The 25,084-nt window shown below is 42.9% G+C and overlaps 2 protein-coding genes across 9 annotated transcripts in view; one reads left to right on the top strand and one right to left on the bottom strand.

The window, feature by feature from the left end:
- TBC1D7 (TBC1 domain family member 7) overlaps window positions 1-11,427 on the top strand; it is a 29,589-nt gene extending 18,162 nt beyond the window's left edge. For 2 of the 5 annotated variants that reach the window (XM_049824029.1, XM_049824027.1), the window contains exons 8-9: window positions 1,500-1,629; window positions 2,483-3,411. In XM_049824029.1, coding sequence (XP_049679986.1) covers window positions 1,500-1,629; window positions 2,483-2,569 — 217 coding nt within the window. In that variant the 3' untranslated portion in view covers window positions 2,570-3,411. Of the gene's footprint in view, window positions 1-1,499; window positions 1,630-2,482; window positions 3,412-5,465; window positions 5,524-6,763 lie in introns of those variants that run through there. The other 3 variants (XR_007508953.1, XR_007508952.1, XR_007508954.1) reach the window with 3 other exon arrangements.
- Window positions 11,428-13,096: 1,669 nt separating this feature from the next.
- Window positions 13,097-25,084, bottom strand: part of PHACTR1 (phosphatase and actin regulator 1) — a 292,025-nt gene continuing 280,037 nt past the window's right edge. For all 4 annotated transcript variants that reach the window (XM_049824013.1, XM_049824011.1, XM_049824010.1 and 1 more), the window contains exons 11-13: window positions 18,879-19,019; window positions 15,438-15,514; window positions 13,097-13,193 (exon numbers count right to left, since the gene is read on the bottom strand). In XM_049824013.1, the coding sequence (XP_049679970.1) occupies window positions 13,178-13,193; window positions 15,438-15,514; window positions 18,879-19,019 (234 nt within the window). In that variant the 3' untranslated portion in view covers window positions 13,097-13,177. The remainder of the gene's footprint in view (window positions 13,194-15,437; window positions 15,515-18,878; window positions 19,020-25,084) is intronic.

Genomic DNA, 25,084 nt, shown 5'->3' with positions numbered 1-25,084 from the left:
GTGTTTCCTGATGTTCAGGAATGTCCCGTGTTTCAGTTTGTGCCCATTGCTTCCGGTCCTGTCACCGGGCACCACTGAAAAGAGCCTGGCTCTGTCCTTTTCAACCTCTTCCTTCAGATATTTATATATATTGATGAGATTTCCCCCTGAGCCCTCTCTTCTCGAGGCTGAACATGTCCCAGCTCTCTCAGCCTCTCCTCCTGGGAGAGATGCTAGAGTCCCTTAATCATCTTCATGGCTCTTTGTTGGACTCTCACTTCTTAAATCCTTGTTTAAAGGTGTGATACCTACTCTTCAATTCAGCTGTCAAAGCTCATGTTATACCTGTGTTGTGTTATCCTGGCACTCCAGGCTGAAGGGCAGGTTCTTCTGAGAAAGAAGGTAATATAAAAATTGAGTTGTCTTTCGAAGAAGCACACCCATAGATCCAAGTTTATAGGTGGGCTGTAGAAGATATTTTCTAGTTAGTGTTACTGTATTCAGAGATTATGGAGGATAGTATGTGATCTTTGTCCCACATGTTTTTATTTGGAAGGAGAAATGCTTTTAACAAGTGCCCAGAAGGAGCAAGAACAGTAATCGTCAGAAAGTCCTTCTGACACAGCTCTTAAAATTCAAGAACTAAAAATAATGCAGGCCCATAAAAGCTGCCATCTGACAGATGGTTTCACACTGTTTTTGGATAATCTTCCATCCCGAGTCTGTTGAGTTGGGCCTGAGATAGAGCTGCTGGATGAAGGATGATCTCAAATTGTTGCAGGCTGTTTTAGTAGCATGGATCCCTTTTAATATTCATCAAAGTTCTGTTGCTAAAGTACTTGCAGCCTTTGGAGGCATGCCCTTCAGGTTTTGTTAAAACTGTGAGATCCAGGTACAGTTTCATACAAGTGGTAGGAGTGGTTAGGTAATTTTGAGAGAGTCTGTGCACAGTGGGATGGACTGAAAGACTTAATAGTTGTTCCTTGTGCTTAATGTAAACATCATTGATTATATCCTGCTGGTATTATCATATTTGTATCTCATACAGCAATGACCTGGAATATTTAGGTTCTTGAGATGTAGTAGTTCAGTATTACATCCTTTTGAATTTTCAGCTACTTAACTGTTTGAAGAGTGTCTTTATTAGGCATGCTAATAAAGCTTGTTTCCTTTTTTTGCACTAGGAAGAATTCTCAGCTTTACCATACACTGTAGAATAGTTGTCACAGTTCAGGCTGTTAAAACAAGATTTGCTTTTTGTATTTGAGCTTTTAAACAGTTCCACTTCTGAACAAGATCACACCATATCAATACATTACTGCTTGCCATCACTCTGCTCTGTACTGATTTAGGAGTTGATAAAATGTCTTTTATTTACCTTGACCCGAATAATTCAATACGTGGCTGTTATTCAGAAAAATAATCTGGAAAAAGGTGATTGTACAAAGACTGTTCTAGCAGATAAATAAGCAGATAAGCACTACAATAATGTTTAGTGATGTCTTTTCATCTTTCTGTAGAGTTTGGGACAAAGTTATTAGTGGGTCCTGCAAGATTCTCGTTTTTGTTGCTGTGGAGATATTATTAACCTTTAAAATGAAAATAATAGCACTGAATACTGCAGAAAAGATCACGCAGTTTTTGGAAAATGTAAGTATTCTATTGTGCTTTGCATCACCTTTTATGGTTTATAAAAGTGTGTTTCAGCCTTAGTCATTTGCCTGTTGCAAACATACCGTAAGATACTATTACATTACTTACTGAGAATAGTGTAGTAGTACCAAGGTGAAGAGAGAATGCGCAGAGATGAGAATAGTGGTTTCTTCTATCAGGAGGTAAGGCTTTCATAGAATGAAATACTTTTTAGGCTTTGGGGAATATGTTGTCTATGTTTGTATGGATTTGACAATATTCCTTGTGATACTAATGGGTTTTTCTGTGAAAGTAAATGCAGATGAGGTTAGGTTAATTTTTGTGGAAGCTCCTTAGACGGTTGGTTTCTGGCACCTTTTTTGCTCCTTGCCTGAGTGTGAATCTATAGACTCAAGGTATGTTTTCTGTTGATGTAAGGATGGGGTCATGAACCTGACCCTGAACTTTTCTTCTATGAATAGTAACAAGCATCACAGCAGGGTTGTAGGATCTGCATGTGACCTAGGTTAGTTAGATTAGATACATTTGTGGTCATGGCTAGCCAGTATGAGTTCTGCTTGATGCTGGGTTAGGGATGTGTGAAGTGTGGGCTGCCTGGGTGGTCATCTTACTGTTTTGTAAATAAAAGCTTTTTGTCTAAAACCTTGAGGTAATATGGTGCATGTAGGACTGAGGGATGGTGGAATGGTAGGGCAGAGAGATGGGATTCTAGTTTTGTTTTGTGTTTTTTTTTTTTTTTTTTTTTTTTTATGAAGAGAGAAAATCTGAACTGGAAATTTAAAATCTTTATTTGAAAAAAACAGTTCAAATAAAGTACTCTGACAAGGCATCTTGCCCTGATCTTTTGTAGATTCCTCAAGATAACACTGATGCTATTGTCAGCAAAGCTGTTGATTTGTGGCGCACACACTGTGGGACTCCAGCACACTCAGTCTGAGAACTTTCTTCGCTTATGACAGCTTGGGGAAAAAAAAAAGACATTTGAAAAGACATTTTACCACTCTTCCCCTATCCTAGTGTGAAGTTCTTCATTACCTCGTCTATGTAAAGATGCTATTAAAGCAGCTAATAGCATAGTGATCAATATGTAAGTATTTTTCAATAAATACAGGTGAATTGAAGATACTTAGTGGCGGTGTCATTAAGGCCAGAATGTTTCTTGGCCAGCCAGCTACAGTATTCTGATTGCACAGTGTGCTCTCTGACTTTTGGAGAAGTAAATCTAACTCTTGAAGCAAGGTAAATAGACTTACTTGTAATTTAAAAATGTTTTTGTATGCCAGTTTGTACTTGATATAACTTGTTACTACTTGGAGGTGTTTTTAAGGTGCATTTACTAAATGTTAGTCTGCTGGAACTCTTTGGTGAACAAGCATGCCTTTGCTAGAAATTTAAATGTACTCTATTAATACTGTAAATTTTCACGTAAATGTTCAGGAAGACGCATCACAAGTTTGTGGTAGAGGACATCGCAATGACCAGGGCTGACATGCTTTTCTGAAGTGTCTTAAAATACTTTTCTTTTTATCTGTCAGCCAGGTCTCTATGGCTGTACCTCCTTCTTTGTTCTTCATGGAAGATGCTCTAGAAAGGTGGATCTGTCCTATACTAAAGTGTAACTTTGGGCAGGTATGGAGAAAATCGGTGGGACAGGTCAATATAATTCAGAATTACAGGCCAGTAATAAACAATGCCTCTGTTGAATGCTTGGCTCAAAGTTGTTGTAATTTGATTCTTGTTTGGTTTAGATTGCAAAATAAATTTAATACAGAAATGTAATTCTTGATGTAAGTAAAAGTAGAGTGATTAGCCATAGACAGAGATTTGCTGGAGAACTAATCTTTTTTCTTGTAAAAGTGTAAAATTCTATTTCTACATCTTGCATAGACCAGGAATTGTATATAAAAATGTGTTGCTTAGCAGTTATTTGATTCAAATTGATGCTTAGTACACCAAGTGCCAAGTATGCTCATTGCACTTGAAAGAGCGTGGTTAGCTTGCACACAGTGTAGTGCAGACTTGAAATGCTTTAGAAACTTAACTTTTGTTTTAAACTAGATCAGGTTTACCTTCCAACACACTAGTGGGGGAAGCTTGGGACTCATTTCAGGTTACACCTGAAAACCTGGGTAGATAAACTATGCTGGATTCTGAGATGCTGCTGTTAGTGTTCCTGAAATGCCTAAGTTTACCCAGTTCAGAAAAAGCATGTTTGTGTCTGCTTTGAAAGCCATTGCTGTGCCTGCATGGTAGTGTAATCCATTTAGTTCACTTCAGATAGGAGCTTGTTTTCCTACTATAGGCGTGAGAGCCGGGTAAGGATACGTGGATAGGAAAGACAACATACATTCTGTGAATAACAGCACTGCATTCTGTAACATGCAATGCACAAGTTTTTCAAATAATGGCCTCAGGTACAGTCTGAGAGATTACCCATTTGAATATTTTTCCCTCAGGCTGCACAGCTTATCCACAAAACCCCCCAAATTACATATGCATTAAAAACTCAAGCACTGATGACACTGAAGGTGTTTAGCAGTTTCAGTCCTGAGAGGGAATGAATCAATAACTCGTATTCTGTGAAGAGAGATGCACTGAATCAGGATTAGAAGTACCAGTTAGTGTTACTGCTTCCAGACTTGCCAGTGAGTGTTCCTCCAATCACTATTTGACTGAAGGCTCCAAACATTTTTTTTGTTTGTTTTGTTTAGTTTTTAATTTTAAAAAAAGCCTTTTTCCATCAATAGGCAGGCCCCAGAGCTGCACAGATGACAGACAGAGATCTACTTTCACAGAATCACAGAAAGGTTGAGGTTGGCAGGGACCTCTGGAGGTCATCTGGTCCAACCCCCTGCTCAAGCAGGGCCACCTAGAGCTGGTTGACCAGGACCATGTCCATGTGGCTTTTGAACGTATCCAAGGAGGGAGGCTCCACTACCTCTTTGGGCAACCTGTGCCAGTGCTCAATCACCCTCACAGTAAAAATCTTAGTGTTTCCACGTGAGCAACAGCAATTTTACTTAACCATTCCAGTGTCTGTGGGATGGATCCTCAAATGCTGCTCTACTTTAATGTCAGTTGAAGTTTATGTGCAGCTTTTTCAGCTTCATGTACAAAGAAAGAACAGGAGTGTTTCTTCAATGGAGTACATTATTTATTCTGGGCTATGCTGAAGGAAGAGAGTTCTCTAGAGAATAGATAGTGGTTTAACTCCATGCTTCCTTCTCTCATCTGGTAAGAGACATTTGTGTGTATCTTAACGGGTCCATTTCCAAGCTTTCACTGTGGATTGGAGCGATACAGGTTATGCAGAAAACTTACTGAATTCCCAAAAGACTGACAGTATGAATCAGGCTAATGTAACACTCAGTTAATTGGTGGTGATGTCTGCTCAGTTGCCCATAATGCTTTGGCTCAGAGACCTACTTCCTGAGAAAGCAGAACAGCAAAATGTGAGCTTTCACTGTCCCTAGCATGTGATGATCAGGGTGAGGTTGAGGCAAGACACCTTTAAAGTCCCAACCTAGAGCACAGTCCACTGTTTGGGAAGCCTGCGCTTCCAGTGATTGTAATCAGCCTGGAGTTTGGCATATGTGACTAACAGTTGCTCTTCGACCTCTTAAACTAAAACACCACAATAGCTGTAGTGTCCAGCCAGGCACTTTTAGTGGGCAGTCCAAGTTTGGTCATTTATCTGCTATGGCCTACTAGTTCCTTACACAGATTGTTTTGAAGTTGCATGTAGTTGAGCCTCCTACTGAAATCCGTGGCTAAGTAATGCGGGGAAGGGGTTACCTTTGCTATTTGTTTTCTGTTACCTCTGTGTCATTCAGGAGGAGTGTGGTAACAGGTCATCTGATGGTTGTTTTTCCCGAGAAGCTTGAAAATGAGGTATTTTGTCTTTATTTACATCATTTCTCTTTGACTGGCTGAGTATCTAACTGCTTGCTGCATGCTTGTTTGTTCGTATAGAACTAGCTGCTAAGAGTGGTTTTTGTGTGTTGTTCCCCCCCCCCTTCTATTTTCCCTGGAGATAATAGAAACAACACTGAAGCATTCATTTTGGAGAGTGCAAGCTCCCCCCTCAAGCCTCCCTCCCCCCCCCCCCCCCCCCCCCCCCCAAATACCTTAGTGGGCTTTGCAGACAGGAAAAATAAGCTTAATTTGGTTCAGTTCTCCCCTCAAGCAGATAAACCTCCAGAGAGGTTTAGAGCAATGCCACGTCTGTGCTCTCCCATGTTGCATGCACCAGTTTTTTTCCAGCTGACGTCCAAATGTGATGGAAACTCCAGATAAGAAAAGTAATGGCAGATGTCACAAGATGATGCTTGAAAAATGATGAGTGATTTGAACTCTAGTAAGGGGCCTGAGAATATGGAAAGAAAAGCAGGAGAGTATGGAGACAAAAGCGGCTGAAATAATACAGTAATTGAGAGGCTGATAAAGTAACAGCAATACAGAGCAGGTTTCTGTGGATGGGAGATCAACTTTCATCGACACATGGGATGACTTCAGTTGAAGATGATGTCTTTCTGAACGCCAGAGCTCCTAAAAAGCTAAGCTTTCCTTCATTCTGCAACTCGGGGAAAAATTTTATAAGCAATTTTGTAAAATTTGTAGGCAATGCTTGCTGGCATGGGTGTAGGGTGGTGTTGTACCATCTGCATCTTGCCATGACGGCTCGTGGTGATGTCCATGTGCACAACAGAAGCTTCATCAGCTCACACTGCTCAGGATTTGGGTGGCCGCTTTGTCCCACGCTGACCAGCTGGACTATGCGACCAGGGCATGGCCACATTGCTCTGTGAGTGCTCTGCTGGGCTCATGTCTGGTAGCACGGGGCTTCCAGGGCTCTTGCGGGATTTGCTCAGTAGGCTCAGCATGTTTCCCTTTTCCTCACTCCCCCTGCCAAACAGATGGCTAGTGGCCTTTATTCTGGGCTGAAGTTTGGCTCTCAGGTGTGTGTGCATGTGGATGTGTGTATGGATCTAGCTTTTGCATTCTAAAATGGTTGCTAAACAGATGTGGCTATCATCTCCTACCTCTCAGGGTTCATGTATCCATGTATGTAAAACTTACCAGGACATGTTAAAATATACATTGTTGTATCCATCTTATGTTCCATTAACAGGGAATGTTGCAAGAGAGTGACTGCAGGGTGCACCTGGCTGCCGGTTGTTCCTGTGGGCCTATGCTCCCAAGTATTTTCTGAGGTGGTTTGAAGCAGCTGGTGAAGATAGCACAAATGGTGTTGCTGAGCTGGTCACTGGGGGCTGCCTGTTTAATGGAGAATTGATTTTTTCAGCCTTCCTCTTGCTTTGCTGCCTAAAGATGGCATTAGGTTGCAATTTGATTGCTAGTAATTACACGGACTTTACTGAAGACATGTCTCTTTCCTTAGACCAGTTTTATGAAATGTTTCAGTTAAAAATACAGCCCTTGCGTAGGGGTCTCCGTACAAGAGATACTATGTATATTCCCACATTCCCTCTACAATGTACCCTCACCAACTTTTTTCTTTTCTTTTTAAAACATGGAAATTTCTGTAACCAAACACTATATAATGCTGCTACAGAAACTGTAGCTAGTTGTAGGGGAGGGGGATCTGAAGTAAAAAACCTAGGGAGTTTTTTTACTTCATTTATTTATCCAAACCTCACTGGATAGCTACAAACTTGTTGGCTGCCAGAATGGAAATACATACCAACACACACAAATAAGGATTGTAAGGAGGTCAGTGAAAACTTATCCAAATGGAAACAAACAAAAAAGCCCAGTACCACAGTTTTGATCTTGTTGCAGCTCTGTATCAGCAAGGGAAAGGAGCAGAATTTGGTCATTTAAACTATAGGTCTTTCCTTTCATTTTTGTGTAATTGGAAGCCACTGTGTGCGCCAGAGGAGGGGGAACTGCTCCCACCTGCCAGCTGTGGGACTCACAGTGAGGAAGCTGGGTGCCAGTTGTCTCCTTGGGGTCAGAATTTTTGCACCATCAATTATGAAAACTAAATAGCCTAAGCTAAGCAGAGCTGTTACCTTCTGTACTTTCTGCAGAAGGCTAGTGAGACTGTTTGAAGGTACATACTTTCTCTTGTGAAGAAGGTGGTTGTTTTTTTCTTTTTCTTCCCCTTTTCACTACACAGAGGCTGCAGCTTGTCACAACCTGAAATGCTGTGCAACCACTGAAGCTACTTGGGGGGGGCGGGGCAGGGCAGAGATGAAAAGTTGATATGAAAGTAGCTGGATGTGCAGGTATGGCTTCTCTTCTGAACAGCACTAGCACTTGCTGTTACTACTCGGTGGCATTTTCTCTACCCACAGGGTGCTGCATATTGGACAAAAACTCGTCAACAGGGAAGGGAGTTCAGCTGGCAAATAGTGCACGTTGACTCTGGCAGTCAGCACTTGACAGTGTGCCCTGTACCAACAACATGGTGGTGAGAGGTGGGTTTTGGTTTTGTGTGTGTGTCTCTAGTGCAGACCAGTGGTTTTCTTCTTTCCTAGCCTGGTTTTGGGTACAATGGTAGCAGCTGAGCTGCCAGTCATCTTCCTTTGCACACCTTTGCTGAACCAGCTTATAGAGATGGCACAAGTGGCTCAGCCAACACAAGGTCCCATCGATCTGCTCTGGTAAGTCTTGCTCTTCTGCTTTGCGCCCTGCTGAGGTGTGGGCATGTGCTGTGTCACTGCAGCTGCCAGGCTGCAGTGCTGAGCCTGGCTGGCGGCAGGATGGCTGGTGTCCTCGACTGCAGCCGTTTGTTACACTCTCAGTCAGTGGGACAGAGGGTGATAAAATACGCAGGCACATGAATGCTTTTTTTTAAATCAATTTTTTTAAGAAACTGCATACATCAGAGACAAACAATAATTTAAATACCATGCAGTTTCAGTATGTACAAAAACTAGGACATAGAGATCCAGTTTAATTTTTTTCTAGTTATTTACATCATTTTCATACAGCCATAATCTGTTAAATTACGATACTGGAAGAGCACATGATTGACAGCCACCACACTCACTCCTATACAAAGACAAACTATATACATACACGTGGATATCAACTGGAAAATGCAACTGGTGCAGGAGTAACTGGGACACATGGGAATGCAGGTAATGTGCCCGTAACCTCCTCTTTGTTTATGGAAGCTGTTCCAAGCTTGAGCAGACTGAACACCTGGGAAAAATAATTTGTCCCCTTTTTCTTTCCTGATTTTTTTTTATTAGCTTAGTCATCTCCCATGGCTATTTATACAAAGTGATTTTATTTGCAGGCACGTTAGGGAGCCCCTGTTCACATATAACTTTGGGTTTCCATCTCGCCCATCTATTTTTATGAGTGCAAGCTTTCACTAGGCATGATGGAAGTGCTCCCCCCTCTTGGTTTATCGTGTTTTCACGGAACTGTAGAAATAATGAAGGGTGAGTTTGGTGACTAGTTGCAGTGGTGACGAAGTGCTGTAGTTACATTTAAGTCTTAGGCTGAAATATGTGTAATGGGCTCACTAAATTGTTTCAGTTAAAATAGTTAGAAGTCTAATATATTCTTTAGCCCCTTCCTTCTCTTCTGATAATGCCTAGAGCACACACTAGGAATTGTCTAGACACAAAAGCTGGCCTGAGCTGTGTCCCAGCCAACCTGCAGCCTGGAACTTCACCTTGCAAGTACCTGATGAGCAGGGCGTAGGGTGGGGAAAGGACAGAACACTGACCTTCCCTGTTAGTCATAAATACATCGCCTGGTCCATATAGCCTGCTGCTGGTGAGGGTGTGTGGGTGGGAGGGAGGGTGATGCCACCATCGTGTCCCTCACCATCACTTTTTTTCAAACAATCACAACTTTTGTCTAGACACTTTGGAATTGCTTTTCCAATCCCCATCACCCCCTCCCCAGCCCTGCCAGCTTCCACTTCATCTTTCCATAGGTTGTAGAACAGATATCACAGTACTTGCACATTTTACGTATGAATAACCCATCAGGATTCAGTAGATTATAACCAAAATGTTTTTCTTCCTTGACTCTAGAATATCATCTCCATTATCAGCCCTGGAGATGGATGATTAGAATAGCCATTTTTGTTCTGCGTTGATATTTCCATTCTCTAAACCTGATGTAATTTCTTTATTACTACTATTAATCTCCTTGTAACATGAATGAGGATGACTATTGTTAACTGTGGCGTTAACCAAGTCTTACCAGAAATGCCATCATCTTTACATGCTGCATATAACCCAAGCTGAAGGGGGGAAATCATGAGTGGTAATTCTGTTGGTGTTGGGGGCGGGGCGGTAACAACTACTTTACTGTGGTAGAGATGGCTTTCACAGATAAGAAGAAAACAGATTTTAAAAAAAGGACTAGCTGTTCCCCAGTCTGCTTGCAACTTCCCATGGATGCCAGAGGTGGGCGTGCAAACTGAGGACGCACTGCAGTGTTCAGGCACTGAAAGGTTATTGAAGAATGCCTTGCCAAAAAGTAACTTTGCAAAATACCCAGAACCACTGAAGCTAAAACCAGATGAAGTGCCAGTTCTGTGATGCTTACTACAGTGCCAAACACTTCATATGGCTTCTTTCTCCTCCTCCTTCTCCTTTTCAGTAATAAGCTCTACTTGCAATTTGCAAGACATACGGCAGTTCTTCCACTGTGTCCTAGCGTCTGCTCAGCCTGGAGTTAACATCATTTAAAAAAATTTAAAAGAAAAAAAAAAGAAAAAAGCATTGCCACGTGTAGCTGCCCTGGGGACAGCATGAATCCTGAGGCAGGCTGAGGGACAGTGACTGTACCCAGAGTGACCATTGCCCACAGACTGCCCATTCCCCTTGGGGACTCCAGCACTGACAACAGACTGACAGCAGCAGTCTGCTGCTTCCACCTCTTTCCTCTTAATACAGCAGTCTGCTACTTCCACCTATTTCCTCTTAATCATAAAATGGGGAAAAAAAAAATAAAAAAAAAAAATCACATTTTCCTCCCACCAGTTTACTATGTCCTGTGATTTCTGTCACCACTGCTTGTCCTTTCCCTTTCACATTGAACCTCTAAGCTAACGATGCCAGGGCAGGTGTGAGATCCATAGTGGGAACAAGAGGGCTTGTTGCTCTTCAATACAGCGGTGTTGCAGTGTGTGTAGTCAAAAGCCTAGAGTTTTGTTTTCCCTTTTTAAAGCTGTAATGCAGTCTTGTTAGGCGTGCATGTGTATGTGAATAAATTTAAAAACATGAATCCCAGGTTTTCATGAAAATAACCCCAAAGCAGTGTATTTCTGGCTAGTAAGTGCTCTGTCTTTGCTGCACTGAGCTGATAACATTGCACATTAAAGGCTTCCACTACTGACGAACTTGTATCTAAAGCAACTGTGAGCTGGTGATACAGGGATCACTGTGTGTGTTCTTCAGAAATCATTACCCAGTCTGGGAAGCATATCACATCAGAGGCAGGATGCCTCAAAAATGAGGCACCAGAAACCAGCTAGTTTTTACTTTCCTTTGTAGCATCATCCATCCTACAACAGCCAATTCTTATTTAATAGCTAATAATCCGTAGCATTGCAAGGCTGGTCACAGATGAGTATGAAATGCTTTCATTTGTCTCTGGGGGAGAGCAAACCTGTGAGGTATCGAGTACCACTGCTAAGCATAAATGGAGCGTGTTAGCCTCGCAGCCAGTGTTGTTTGGCCAGGCTGGATGCTAGAGCAACTCCCTGGGCTACGTGCAGGTCCGTTCACTTCACTCCTGCGACCAGCGGAATGAGACAGAGGCCTGAGAAGGGGCAGGAGTGTTGGCACTATGCAGCATTGGCCATTAAATGCTCACACGTGACAGGCTTCTCAGCCCGCAATCAGTGAAGGGCAATGTTAGCATGGCATCGGGGGAGGTAGAGAGGGAGCACAGAAGAGTGGATAGATACACAGAAGACAGGGAGAAAGGAAACAATAATAAAATAATAACAGAAATAACAATACTGTAAGTAAAAAACTTTGGCCTCTCTGTTCAAACTGTCAAAGCAAAATAGGTATTATGGAAGAAAAAAAGGCGCCCTGAAGTAATAATCTGGAACTTGTTACAGTAATGTTGCTACAGTGCTCTGGGCCACTGGCCCAAAACATGGCGTAATAGTTTCTTGTAAGAGCTGGAAAGGAATCCGAGACAATGTTTGCCCCAGCTTGCTGGCATTATACTAGTTAAGGACTGACTTACTCTGGAAGGTGCTGACCCAAGTTCAGAAAAGCACTTAAATGTGGTCAGCTTCAATTAAGCCTGTCAGACATGTTCTTGAATGCAGTGAGGCTGTTTGCATGCTTACTTCATGTTAAGCACACACTTAAGTTGGCAGGTAAACCAGGCCCAGAGTGACCAGCTCTCTGAGCTCTACTTGGTCGGTTTGTGTGTTAAACCACTATAATAAAAATAAATCAAAACCAAAACAGAAAACCTCTGAATTGTTGTCCTTATGCCTCAGCTGTGGGTACTGGTGACAAGTCCCACCATCCGTACCAACGCACCAGACTCCTTTTGTTAGACCAGGTAACACAATCTGTCATGCTTTTCTTGGTATGAAGGATCAGTTCTTGAAACACCTGATACAGAGAGGACAGATATCCCTCATTGAAACCCCAGTTCCTCCTGTCGTGTGTCCCTCTGCAGAGCCAGTGAGAATTCCAGCCTTTCTTGCTGCCAGGTGTGTGTCAACTCTCATACAATCACAGGGCTTAGGTGTAAAAACAAAGTACAAGCTGAGTGAGTGCCATGCAGTGACCATGAAGAGATGGGTTTTGCTTGCTTGTCCTCAACATTCTTGTCGCTTACTGCTGACAGGTTCACAACTGGGTTTAGGAAATTATACTTTAAAGACATGAAAAATAAACAGTTGCTAGAGCTGCCTTCAGTAGGGAGTCCTGTTCTTTACAGGTGATGCCTGTTTCTGCTCGGGAGCCGAACAATGCCTACTGACTGGCCATAAACTTCTCCAGGGAAAGGAATGCCTTTCTAGTCAGATGATACTCACAGATAGGGTGGCCCGTAGAGTAGTTCTGCTCCTTCACAGTCCTCATAAGGTGCTCACAGCCTGAAAGGAGTGTTTGGTATAAGTGCTTTAGTGGCACAGGTGCTCGTCTTTTGGAGACTTCACCCAGGCCAGTGATTCCCTGAACACCATCTCAGGGCTCTCTAGAGTTGATGACAGAGGCTTGTCAGGATGAGGGGTGCCTGAAGACAAAATGGATGCACCACCAGCTGGGCTTGAACACGTATGGCAAATCCACATGCCAGGAAAGTCTTATACATAGATGCCAAGTCTTGGCACGATTCCCACCAGGGGTATTTTCTGTTATTGAAGCTTGAACCAGCAGGTCTGATGATGCTGCAGTACCCATCACATGTAAATACAATTTTCCTTTTTTTAATATTTATTTTTCTACTTTTTTTTTTTTTTAAAAAGGCAGTTCAGAAGATTTACATTGTACGTTAACAGGGGAGTGAGTAATACCAGCACTTATGGTTCCTTTTAGTTATGAAGACGGCATAGTAGTCAGGTAGAATTGAACTGCTACGGTCTATGAAACCTAAAACCCAAGGGGGGGGGAAAAAAAGATAAATAGTAAGATAATATCCTCACATGCATATTTTTGCATAAAAAACATTGGAGAACTAATTGCTACAGTGAAACAATTAGGCAGCTTGATTCCTGCAGCACTGACATCAGCCATGCTGGCACTGCAGACCCAGAACAGATACTCACACTTCCTTGGTCCTCGCCAGACTCACAGTTCATAGGCAGTTTGCGCCAAAATCTACCAAACGACACTAATATGCTTTGGGTCTATCCTATCAGATCCCTAAGGAAGTTATTTCAGATTAGCTAGTCCTCTTTCAGCCCACACCATGCCCAGTTCCACAAAAATTGCCTGGTTTAGCCCAACCTTATTCTCTTCAGCCAGAAAGATGGAGGTTAAAGAGACAAGTAGAGCTAAAACGGCCACCCTTTCTGCAAGTACACCCTGTGCCAGGAGGCCTGCATTTGTCAGCTCTGCAAATGCATTTTTTTTTTTTTTAAACCTTTGATTTTTTACTCTATCATGAATTAATGTATCCCACTAGTAAGGCAACACATATTCTTTGCTCAGCTCATACCACTGCTTAATGACATGAATAGCTCATCAGCTTGCTAATGATTCTCTAATGGTGATTTATCTAAGTTTGTTTAAGGGAATTACTCTATTTTGTTTAAGTGTGCTTCCTTCAAGTGCATATTTCCTGAAGGCACTTGGCTAACCAGTAAGTCCTGCTGAACTTCAGACAAATCCTTATTCCAATGTCTATTATATTAGCTATACCTCTGAGTATGCCTGGCCCAGACTTAGTGAGTCAAAGCCACTTGGTGGCTTTCAGATACAAACTGAGTCACCGCAGAGAGTCACTGCTCACCCCAACACTGGAAGAGAAGCAAAATACTGCCCAGAAACCTGCTAAAGACAAGCAGCTGGAGAGACTTCTGGAAGAGTAAACTAGTCTCTGTGTTTGTGGGATGCTAAAGGCCTCATAGAAATCAATGGAGTTCTCAATGGAGCTCAACTCCTTGTAGCAACACCCCTTTTAGCCTCATCCTTTCCAAATTTGTTACCACTCTTTTGGAGGAGTGAGCCAAATGTCCCTCAAAGGCTCAGTCACTGGGGTCAACAGATCTAGGCCAACTGCACACCCTAAAGCTTCTTCCAGACCTCGTGGCTCGAAAGCAGCTGGCTTGTTTCTAGCAGCACACAGTTAGTACAAACCCCAGTGCAACCATCCTAGCACATGCTAGGAAGTAGAATGGAGATTGTTACTGAAAGGGAATATATGCATAATACATGTGGTGAATTTGAATATAATTATTAATTTATACACATAAAAATCCCCTAATACAAAATTAATTTTGCCTTAAGCTTTTCTGTATTTTTCTTAAATGTATTGACTGCATTTTTTATGAGCACCTAGCTGATGAACGTATTAATACAAGGGCAACTCCAGTTTTGCACCAGATCTTGCTGTCACTTGTCTTCAATACCTAACGCTTGTCTTTAATGTCTAACAATGAGAGGGGGTTAATGTTGATTTGCAAAGGCCTGACTTCAGCTGAAATGCCTGGAGTTCAGCTCATCTCGGCATCAAAGCCAGAGCAGACTCAGCACAGGCTGTGTGAGGGGACGTGCCCTGACCCCCGCAGTGTGCCTCAGCCCTAGCCTGTCCAAGAGGAGTGTTGTTAGTTTGGGGTCATGGATAAGTCATTTAGTCTCTACCTTTTTAACTAAAAAAAGCCTAAAAGTGTAAAAACTAGTGCCTCTCTTATAATGCCAATCGTGCAGTTTCCCCACTGCATCGCCTGTGGCAGGACATGGAGAACAGGACTGAGAGATCTGTACGTGGGACGTGCCTAGTGTGGAACAGCCGTATGCTCGGGGCGGGGATTGAGTGTACGCTCATTCATACCTTGCTATGTGCTGGCTCTACAAGAGTTCCCTGTCCTCCTTCAGACACCAACACTATTTACTTTCAATATCAGAAGAACAGACATGCAGCTAGAGCATGATGATTAAAAAAAATAAAATAAAAGGAAGTTACACTTCATTAAACAGATGGCATGTGCCTGCATACTGCCCTGTAATGGGGCAGTGTGAGTTCATCTGTGCGAGTTTCTTTTACAGCCTGTAATTTTAAATGTTGTCTAGACCTCATGGTGCGTTCAGTGGGTGTTGGAGAAACAGCTGCTGGGGTTTTTTTTGAAAACAACAGTATTCATTGATAGTCTTAAAAAATTAATCTCGTCTTACCTTGTTAGATGCCTACTTAATTCATGAACTTCCATTTCAGTGCTTTTAAATTCATTAAGCTCTTTTCGAATGGCTGCCTGCAAAGGACAAATAAACTCATAAATGTATAAATGAGAGAGATCAAAATAAGCTCACTTTGTTCTCAAAACAGTATATTAAAAGTGAAGCAGATAACATTATCAGAGAGAGAAAGAAAAACATAAAAAAGACTTTAAAATGTGAAAAGGAACAGAGATAAACATGTTCTAAATCACGTAAAGGGAAGAGATAAATGCTTCGGTGGAATGGCTCAATTTGAAAATGTATCGTAGACAACACAGATACAGAACACAATTCTGACTTTTTATGTAAACACTTTCATGTACAAAATCCAAATTAGCATAAGCATGAGAAAAAAAACGTGCACCACAGTTTCTCAAACACTGTGATCTGTTTCAGAGCTGCACTGTGAGTAAACTCCACCTGGATCCTGCCAGACTTCTATTGGAGATGTCTCCTACCTTTATGCAGTCCTGAATTTCCTTGGGTGAAGTTGCCTAAAGCGGCTGAGCTTATTTGGGAGGGAAAGAGGAATGCCTGGCTCCCTGCCCTCTGCTCAGGCTCAGGTTCAGGCTCTGCCCCTCTACCCTCCTCCTCCTTTCTGACCTAGCTGTGCCATTTGCTGAACCAATTCAATGCACTAATCGAGCAGAAAACTAGCCACAGGTGGTTGTATTCAGCCTCCACAGGGGACCCAGTTACCTACAGCTTCTGCGGCTTGTCCATGGGGTAAAGAAAAGCAGGGGTGACTGGCGGGAAGAGAAATATTGAAGAATAAAAAAGTAGAAGGGGTGACTTGGAGGGACTCAGCTTCATGGTACAGATGGTGCTCAGCAGAACTGGCTTAAGTCCCAAGCCCAAAGTCAAGACTTCTGATAGCCCTGTGGTATTTGTAGCTCACAAGTAGGCTTCACTGTGACCATTTGGAGAGGACATGCAAGGTGGGTGCTGTGGCCAAATGCTCCCACAGGTCCAAGGTGTGTACCACTGCCTTTCTGTGTGATGCTGAAAACATCAGCATCAGCGGCTGCAAGTGGCTGCTCTAGTTGGCGGTGCTCATGTTTGTGAGGAATTTTTCTTGACGAAGGAAATCTGAACTAGTATGAACAGCACGAGGCCAAAACAGGGGTTTTGCAACAGCCACTGATCCAGTCACCAACTACCTTTGCCTTGACAAGCCCTAAGTGATAGATTTTGTGAGTGTGGTCTACAGAAAAGGCCCCTTGTGCTCTTTCTGCACAGCTTTGGTTTTTTATTTACCTTAGAAATATCTGTTGGGCTCTGCATCCATCTATCAGGACAGAGCGATGGCTATGCAGCAACTCAAGGGCCTACCTTCAGCAAACCAATTTGCTACTTAACTGACTGTGAAGGAGGCCACACGGGCTGCTGACTCCCACAAGGTCTGAAATCTGTTCCCCCCCCTGCATCCCTCATCTGTTGGAGAGATTTAAAAGTGCCCTTTTTATTCCTCTAACCTGGTAAAAATGAAGTCAGACTGAAGGCAGTTCCCTACACCCAGCACACAGAGCAAGATTTACTGACAAACAGAGAAGTCCATTACTAAAATCTATTTTTGCAATAAATCTAACCTGTGCTGACCAATGAAGACAGTTATTGAATCAAAGCTCTGGAAGAAAATAATCTTTTATAGGATGTTGCAGCTTTGTCAGGCATTCAGAGTTGATTCCAATTTGTCTGGCTATTTTTTCCAACAGTGGACACAGTGGTGGGGAAAAGCATGTCATCTGAACAGCAGAAATCGGAATACTGTCCACAGGACCCAACCCCCAAAAAGAATATATCTGCTTCCTTATGCCGTAAGTGACATTAATATTAGAATGACAAACATTCCTTCTGGTTTGCTGAGAAAAGGTTCATTTGGGGAACTAAAGCCCTTTGCTCCGAGTATTGACTTTGCACATGCATTATAAAAAAGAAAAAGTGACCTCAAAGTACTTTGCCTTAATACTGAATTCTTTACCAAGCTACATTTAATAGTGGTATTTAATACTTGTTCTTTTAACAGACACAGGATGAGGAAGGACCTCTCTGGACACCAAATCTTCTCCTTTCCCAGCTGAAGTTTCTCCACGCCCTTCATCCCAGGCAGGGATCTCTCAAAGGCTGCAGAATCAGTTGGATATTTATTCCCTCCCTCATCTACCAATTGGGAGAATAAAACTAAGACTTTGTCCAACATGCTGAGATAAAATGGGAAAAGCTAATTTAACCCACTATATTATGGTCTGTGGACAGTCTGGAGGAAGTTTTTCCTTTTTTCAGATCAGTTTATGCTACCTTAACTTAGCCAAAGCTAAACTGAAAAAAGCCCTCTGTCAAGGAGAAAACCAGTGGTCACAAAACCATACAAGACCTTTGGTTAAATTACACAAGTGTAACTGGCTGCCCTTTCCTCTGTGAATAAAACCAAGAGCACCACAAATGAGTGGTGTGGCCAGAAATCCTGCTCCTGTCTCCAAACATTGGACATCATGGTCCCCATGGCTGCGTAAGTGTCACAGCAAAGAAATAGTCAAGGCTTGAATTCAGGTACCTGAAAGTCTTTGCACTTATGTGGGCATCATAGAGTGACTGTGAGCATGGGAATCACTGATCAGCCTCGTCCTCTTTTCTTACAGCGGCCATAGAACATTTAAATCTTCTTCCTGAGGCACCATTAAGACCCTCAGGATGTGACTCATAATTTGCCAGCAGTTTAATGGCCCTGCCACCAACGCCAACACCAGAGACACCACTTTGTGAAAGTTCCACCCGTGCTCAGAGGACAGCGCTGTCAATACCAAACGCCCATCTCTTCTTTGTCTGCAGGGCTCATGCGATTTCAGTTTATTGCTTAAAATACTCTCTGGCAGAAGTCCCAAGTAAGGGCCTCTGTTGCAACACACTGGAGAGAAGTTACCTGGCTTTGGTGGGACAGAGGTGCCTTTGTCAATCTGACCTGCTGGCATTTTTGCACTCAGGCCTGTTCCGTCCTGGCACAGCAATTCGGGCAAGTGCTGTTGTCACACTGCTCTGCTAGGTCTTGCAGGAGCATTATGGCAGCATTATGTGGCAAGACCAAAACCAACAAACAAATAACAGGGCTGCCATCAAGACCTTTCCTCAAAGGGCTTGATATTCCCTCCTCTCTGTTTAAATGGTGTAATGCTGCTAAGCTTGCTCCTAGTTTCCATACATATAGGAGCCTTCTTGCCAAAGATTTATGACTTAAACAACAAACCTCGTGAATGGGAAGAAACCACAGGTGTGTTGGGAAGGGACATCAGGTGGAGGTTTATTCCTTGACAGCCGTGGGACCTGTGGGACCCCAGGGATGCCATTCGCCACGACATGCTCTAGCTATTCAGATCATGGCTCTCGCAAAGTTGTTCCACTTACTTTGTCAGCGGCTGTGAGTCGTGTCCAGGGTTTGTCCGCCCTCCTGTCGTAGTCCTGCGCGTCTGCCACTTCCACGTAGTCGCTGAAGCGGATGAGGATCTTCCTCTCGCGTAGCTCTTCTACCGTGGGCCTTTGACTCAGCTGTAGGTTTGAGGAAGGAGTGGAAAAAGACATCAGGACTTCACTTTTTCCCTGCAGAGTGCTGCTTGGGGATTTATTTTACTACAACCATTGTTACGATACGAAGACAGTACAGACATTCCCAGTACCATTGTTTTTATCAACCTTTCACAGAGTTGCTACTTAGGAGATAACCTCTTGTTATAGCACCTTGAATATCATCCCACCTTGCTGCCGGAGCAGCCCACTGTTGTTTGGGAAGCAGCTGTGGCGGAAGACCCTAATCCCTGGCTGAGGTTGCTCACCCCTGGCAGAAATGAGATTTAATGCAAGAAAGTCTCCTAGTGCACCAATGTCTCAGGAAGAGATGAAGACCACAACACAACTTTAAAACTACCTGCACAGGTTGTGTGTGCTTCCGTGCTGCCTGGGAAGAGTCAGGCAAAGCCACCGAGTGGCTCCTGCCCTGAATCGTGTAGAAGGTGAAAAACAATTTTCCTTACCAATTCTGATATTCTGCAGACTTGTCCTTACCTCTAGAAAAGGCAGGCAGGATGATGACTAGTGCTCATTGAACTTTTCACTGTATGCTGCAGCTCTATTTTGTGTCACAGTGTATTTGACTTTTAACAGTTTACATTGCATACTACAAGCCCCCAGAAATTGCAAGGATGGATCATATCATGTCAAGAAAGCATCTTCATTGTTCCAAGCATTTTGTTCAAATTCCACAGCAGAATAGGCAGCCACAGTCAAAACTCTCCTCTCAAATTAGAAACAGTAGTGTGCTGGTAGCCCACATATTGTACAGCCAGTTACGTGGCTAGGGACAGGAACTGGCTTTCAGGGATCAATTCTCCTTGGATACACAGCATGCTGGTTAATGTCAAAAGCAATTACACAACTGTTTCTGAAGAAAGTGGTACATACACGTGTGCATGTGGCTGTATATTAGCTGCAAAAGTTTCACTATTAGAGTGAAACATTTGCAATCATGATGCATCAGGAAAAATAATATACTGCTAACAATTAGCTATACAGTATATCATACTATTGCCACTCACTAGAAATACATGTGTTTTGCAATACTTCACCCTTGTGAATAGTGAAAGGTCTAAATATTTAATGAAATGCTTGAGACTATTCTGCAAACTTATTTAGGCTCCTGAATCCTGACATGCAATTCTACCTTCCTCCCAAATTAAGTATTTCAGTTCCCTGCATTTCATCTTCCAGGGAGAATTAAGATTCAAAACAGCCAGGATGCTGAGTGGAGGGTGAAAAAGCCCAACTTTCTCCAGCATTTGAGTGCTGATACAAGATAGCTCCACCACCCCATCCTGCCTCTAGCTTTAAATCCCTGTGTGCTTCTTGGCATGGATGGCTGCCTCTCTCTTTTCTTTTTAGAAAAGATGCTTGTGGTGGGAGGTGACAGTGAGGCTGCTCTCCTTACACTGATAGCCCTGAGCATGCACTCACAAAATGAGTTCAAACATCTCATGTAGAGAGTCTGCAGAGCTGCACTAATGCCCTGCCTGTGAGATGCTCAGGAGGACAGGAATCAGGTTCTACCCCACCTGGCTGCAGCCCAGCCATTTTGCACACACCAAAGGCAGAGAAATCATGGAAAGAAAGTGCAACCAGGAGCACAGCTCTACATTCTGCCATGTAATGCCCTTCCCTAGCACAGCTGGCATCAGTCAAGTCGCAGCTCAGCAGGCAGTACATGTGTTATCTCCAAAGCCATTTTAGGATAAATTACGACATTTAATAGGGGGAAAATCTTCTTGATGGTTTCAAAAAGAACAACTTTGAAACTTCTGAATATTGCAAAGATCTTAAAACTAGACAGTTTTCTCACATCCACCACCTTCTATGGGAGGCATGAAGTTTCCTGGGGCAAGCTGCTCTGCATGTGGTTGTTACACAACATTCCTCGTATTTCTTCCAAAGGCTTCCCAAGAAAAGCCCCATTTCGTTCACCCACGTTCAGGCCAGGCATGCTCAGGTCAGCCAAAAAGCATGTATGCAGTGAGGTTAGCAAGAAGCATGCCTTTCTGAACTCAGACTACATGTTTTGGGGACCTTTTTTTTAAAAAGCAAAATGCATACACAGCAGGCATAACTTTTTTGGCTTTTTTTAGACAAGAGGATAAACATATCTCTGAGCTAGAGTACCATGTCAGAAAAGCCAGAGGGCACAATAAAGTAGACTGAAGCATGTATAGATTAAAAAAGGTTATTTTTCCTTCTAACAGAACAGAATCGTCTCTTCAGCCTGCAGCCCTGACACCTACACCTAAGTCACCTGCAAGCCAAATACACACTGCAATTAATAGACGGGCTTTTAACAAAAGCAAGAAAACCAATCCCAGTTACACTATGAGTGAGGCTTCTCTCTGTCCTACAACTCATCTTGAATATGATTTCAAATTGGTAGGTTTTTCTAGCAGCCCTAATACTAGGAGTTGCAGGTTTGTTAGCACCGAGACATTATTATTCAGATAGCACAGCACAGTTTTGCTTCTGATTATTTAAAATCTAACCCCTGACTATGGGAATAGAGAATCTCTATGCTGAAATAATCTTATGACTACACCCCAAAATTGCAAAGATAAGGGTGAGACACAATCTTTACTTCCATCAGCTGCTTCTTTTCTCACAACAGCATGAATTAAGGATTAATCACCAATATTATCTGTACACTTCTCAGCTTTTATCATGTTAGGACATAGCCTAGGTGTTGTTTCAGACTAGAATAGAATTTTTTTTAAAATAAAACATCTTATTACCTGCAGTATGATGACACCAACAAAACACAAAATCCTGTGAATTAAACTCTGTGTTTCTAAATGGCTACAAGGGAAGCAAGAACTCTTACAAGCTTTCCAACCTGGAAGAGGACTTTCAAAAAATGACTGGCTCTATTTCACAGCTTCTGTCAGCTCTTGACATTAGCTGGCTTTCAGGTTTGTGCTAATCAAAGTGATTAGCAAGTTTGTGCAAAGGAGAAGGAAGGTGGCTGTTGATACACTGAAACATGCTGTGCCAGGCTGCTGTCTAGGTGGTGTCAAGAAGGCAAGAGCATCAAGCACCACAGAGGTGGTGATGCTTTTTCCCGGCTATGTGAATTCATTGCTAGTCTTTACCTCAATGCTGCACTGGGTCTTAAACAGCTCATTTGGCTTCCTTGTGCCCTGGGTGTGGGTTAAAATCAAAGAAATGACGGTAAATGTTAAGGGTCACATGATGAAATCAGAGGCGTCTTAGGCAAGTTCTCATGTTTGCAAATGCACAAAAATCAAAGCAGGTGCATCACCTGCACATTTTACACCACTGAAACTCCCTGTGACCCTTTGGTGGGTATGAAGAACAGCGCACTGAATTATACATGAAGAAATGTCAAGGGCTTAAGCACATTATGAAACTTTGGTGTTAATGTGCATTTTTCATTCTTAGGTGACACCTGAACGTAAGACAGACTAAAAGCTCCTTCTCTTCCTCTGAAGTCATACAACTATTACTGTATATTATTTTTAGATGCCCTACCATTTCTTCAGAAACCTACAACCAGTGCAATTTCAGGTACTTATACACCCCATCAAAGTGGTGGGCAGCGTCTCCATCCCGACTGAGAAGCTGGAGCATGCTGGAACACAGAGACGGAGCAACCAGCTCAAGGTGACCCAGGAGGCCTGGGGCAGAGCTATGAACAGAAAAAAGATGCACTGACTCTAGTGCCAGTGCTCTGGCTGTGAAAGACAGTCCTGAAATCCACAGCTTATACCACATAGTTCACGTGTAGCCATAAATCTACATATTTTTACATATATAAATACACACACACAAAATATATCCAGTACATTAAACTGAAGTGCCAATCCGATCATACTAAATGTAAAAAGAGGGACAACCACACTGAGTAGTTTTCTAAAAGCAATTAATTAAAGCCACATTATTTGAATGGTTAACAAACTTCCCTGCCTCTTTCTCATGCCATTGCAGAGGTTTCTTGTGAGCTGCTAAGCACGAGGGTCTCTCAGTATGTTTAGGCTACCCAGACCACCCTTAACTCTTAAATAGCTGGGGAAATAGCTTTGCAGAACAGACTCTAAGCGGCTCCACACACTGTAGCTGTCAGTTCAATGTCTGTTTACACTGGCGGCAGAGCTCACCTGAGATCTCACCTTGGAGTTTATTTTTATGACCTGTGAGCTGCGGTCTCTTGGGTCAAAATTGCTTAATGCTGCACAATCTTTCTTGGGCAACACATGAGAATAAACTCTGCTTCTTCTAACAGGCAGAAAGAATAGGGCACGTTTGAAACTTACAGTAAAAGGATATGGTCAAGGACACGATGCAATTGCCTGCACGAGGTGGTGGTGCTCCAAGGGGGGAGGAAGGGATCTTACTGAGTTGGCTTACTTCTGTTAATGTCAGAGGGGTGTGCATGTGTGTGTCTGGACTTTTTCTGGGTGTGCCACCTGGGCATATACATTTGTATTTATCTATTTGTTAAGATTTGTGAGCTGAGGGAGCAGGATAACTTTACAGTGAGTGACTTCATAATCTGAGTGTGAATCAGAGCAAAAATCCCTTTTGAAGTAAACGGATTTGTATTAATGTAAAAGCAGCGTAAATGAGGACAGGACCTCCCATGTCTCATCACAGGAGGTCAAGTTTTCCTCTGTATATTCTGGATCACTGGAGATGAAAATGGGCATGTTTCAAGCTTCGATACTAAGCCAATTTCCAAGGGAAGGTTTAACACAAACCCCTTTTTCTCGGCGTGGGAAATGAAGCAAACCCAAGCACCGCCACCAGCTAAAGTGGAGGGGAACATACTCTTGCTGGTCTGGTCTTGGGATTTAGTCAAATGAAAAATGCTCCATTTGCTCCACTTCAGTCACAATGAAGCTTGTTGTCTTGTCACGCCAACATTGCCTGCTTTGTTACCTCGTTAAAATGTTATGGTTGTTATTTAGGGAAGAAACCAAGGTAAAAAATTACAGATCCTAACTAGCAGTGCACACAACCCCCTCTCTCCTTTGCTCTCGACCTTTTGTGGTAAGACATAGGAGCAGGATGTGATGAAACGACCCAAAGACCTTTCCCACTAACTCTAAATGTATTTTATCCAAATTAGCTGCTAACACTTTTTCTTCTCTGACCTCCCACCCATCCTCCCCGCCTCCCTCTCACCTTCCTCTGATGAGTCCCACCTTTCTCAAGAGTTCATTATTTTGAACAGCCTGTGCTGATGCAAGCCAGTGGAGGTCAATTAAAGAAAAGATTGAACAACAAGACATTTCCCAGTGAGGCACCCGTGAACAGAAAGTTTAAGTTGTACCAGGGCAGGAATTTAATGGGAGCAAAGATTTCAGATTATTGCATGGATTTTAAAAAAACAGCCACATCTCAAAATTTTCATTGTTGATATTACAGCTATGAGATTTTTAGTTTTGGAGCTAGACCTCCGGGAAAAATTAGCTATTGACAGTTGGGGATAGGAAGCAGTAAACAGTTCTGGGGAATGGGGAGCATGATGCTATTTGAGAGAAGAGAAGGTAGGAAAAGAAGTTTTATTCCTCTTTGCAAGTAATTTGTAATTTGTTCTGCTAATCCAGGCTACAACTTGCTCTCTATAGTGGAAGTCCTCAGGGGGAGTTCAGGCTTGTGTTAATTGCCTTGGTGCTCGGCCAAATTCACTGTGGTTCGGAGAGGATAGATTCTTAGTAGTAATTCCTGGGGGTCCAGATCTCCTTGTGGAGGGGACCTGCCTGCAACACTTCTCCCAGAGGGCCTCTCCACATTAATATTCCTGGAATGGGCTTGTGGGCCAAGACCAGTGCTCAGAGAAAACTCCTTCCTAATCCACGTCCCTTCACTCAAATGATGCAAGTCCATGTGCCAAAGCTGCTCAGTGGGCCCCGAGGGGCAGGGAGCGGGAGCACAGTGGTGGCTGGATGTACAGAACCCATCCATGGGCATCTCAGGTGACAGGCAATATACTCCACCTCTTCTTCCTCAGGTAACAGGGACATGAACTGCACAGAAACTAACGCCATTTGACTCCATTTTGTTCC

The sequence above is a fragment of the Accipiter gentilis genome, chromosome 20, assembly GCF_929443795.1.
Source record: "Accipiter gentilis chromosome 20, bAccGen1.1, whole genome shotgun sequence".
NCBI classification, from domain to species: domain Eukaryota; kingdom Metazoa; phylum Chordata; class Aves; order Accipitriformes; family Accipitridae; genus Astur; species Astur gentilis.
This window is presented reverse-complemented; position numbering and strand designations above follow the sequence as displayed.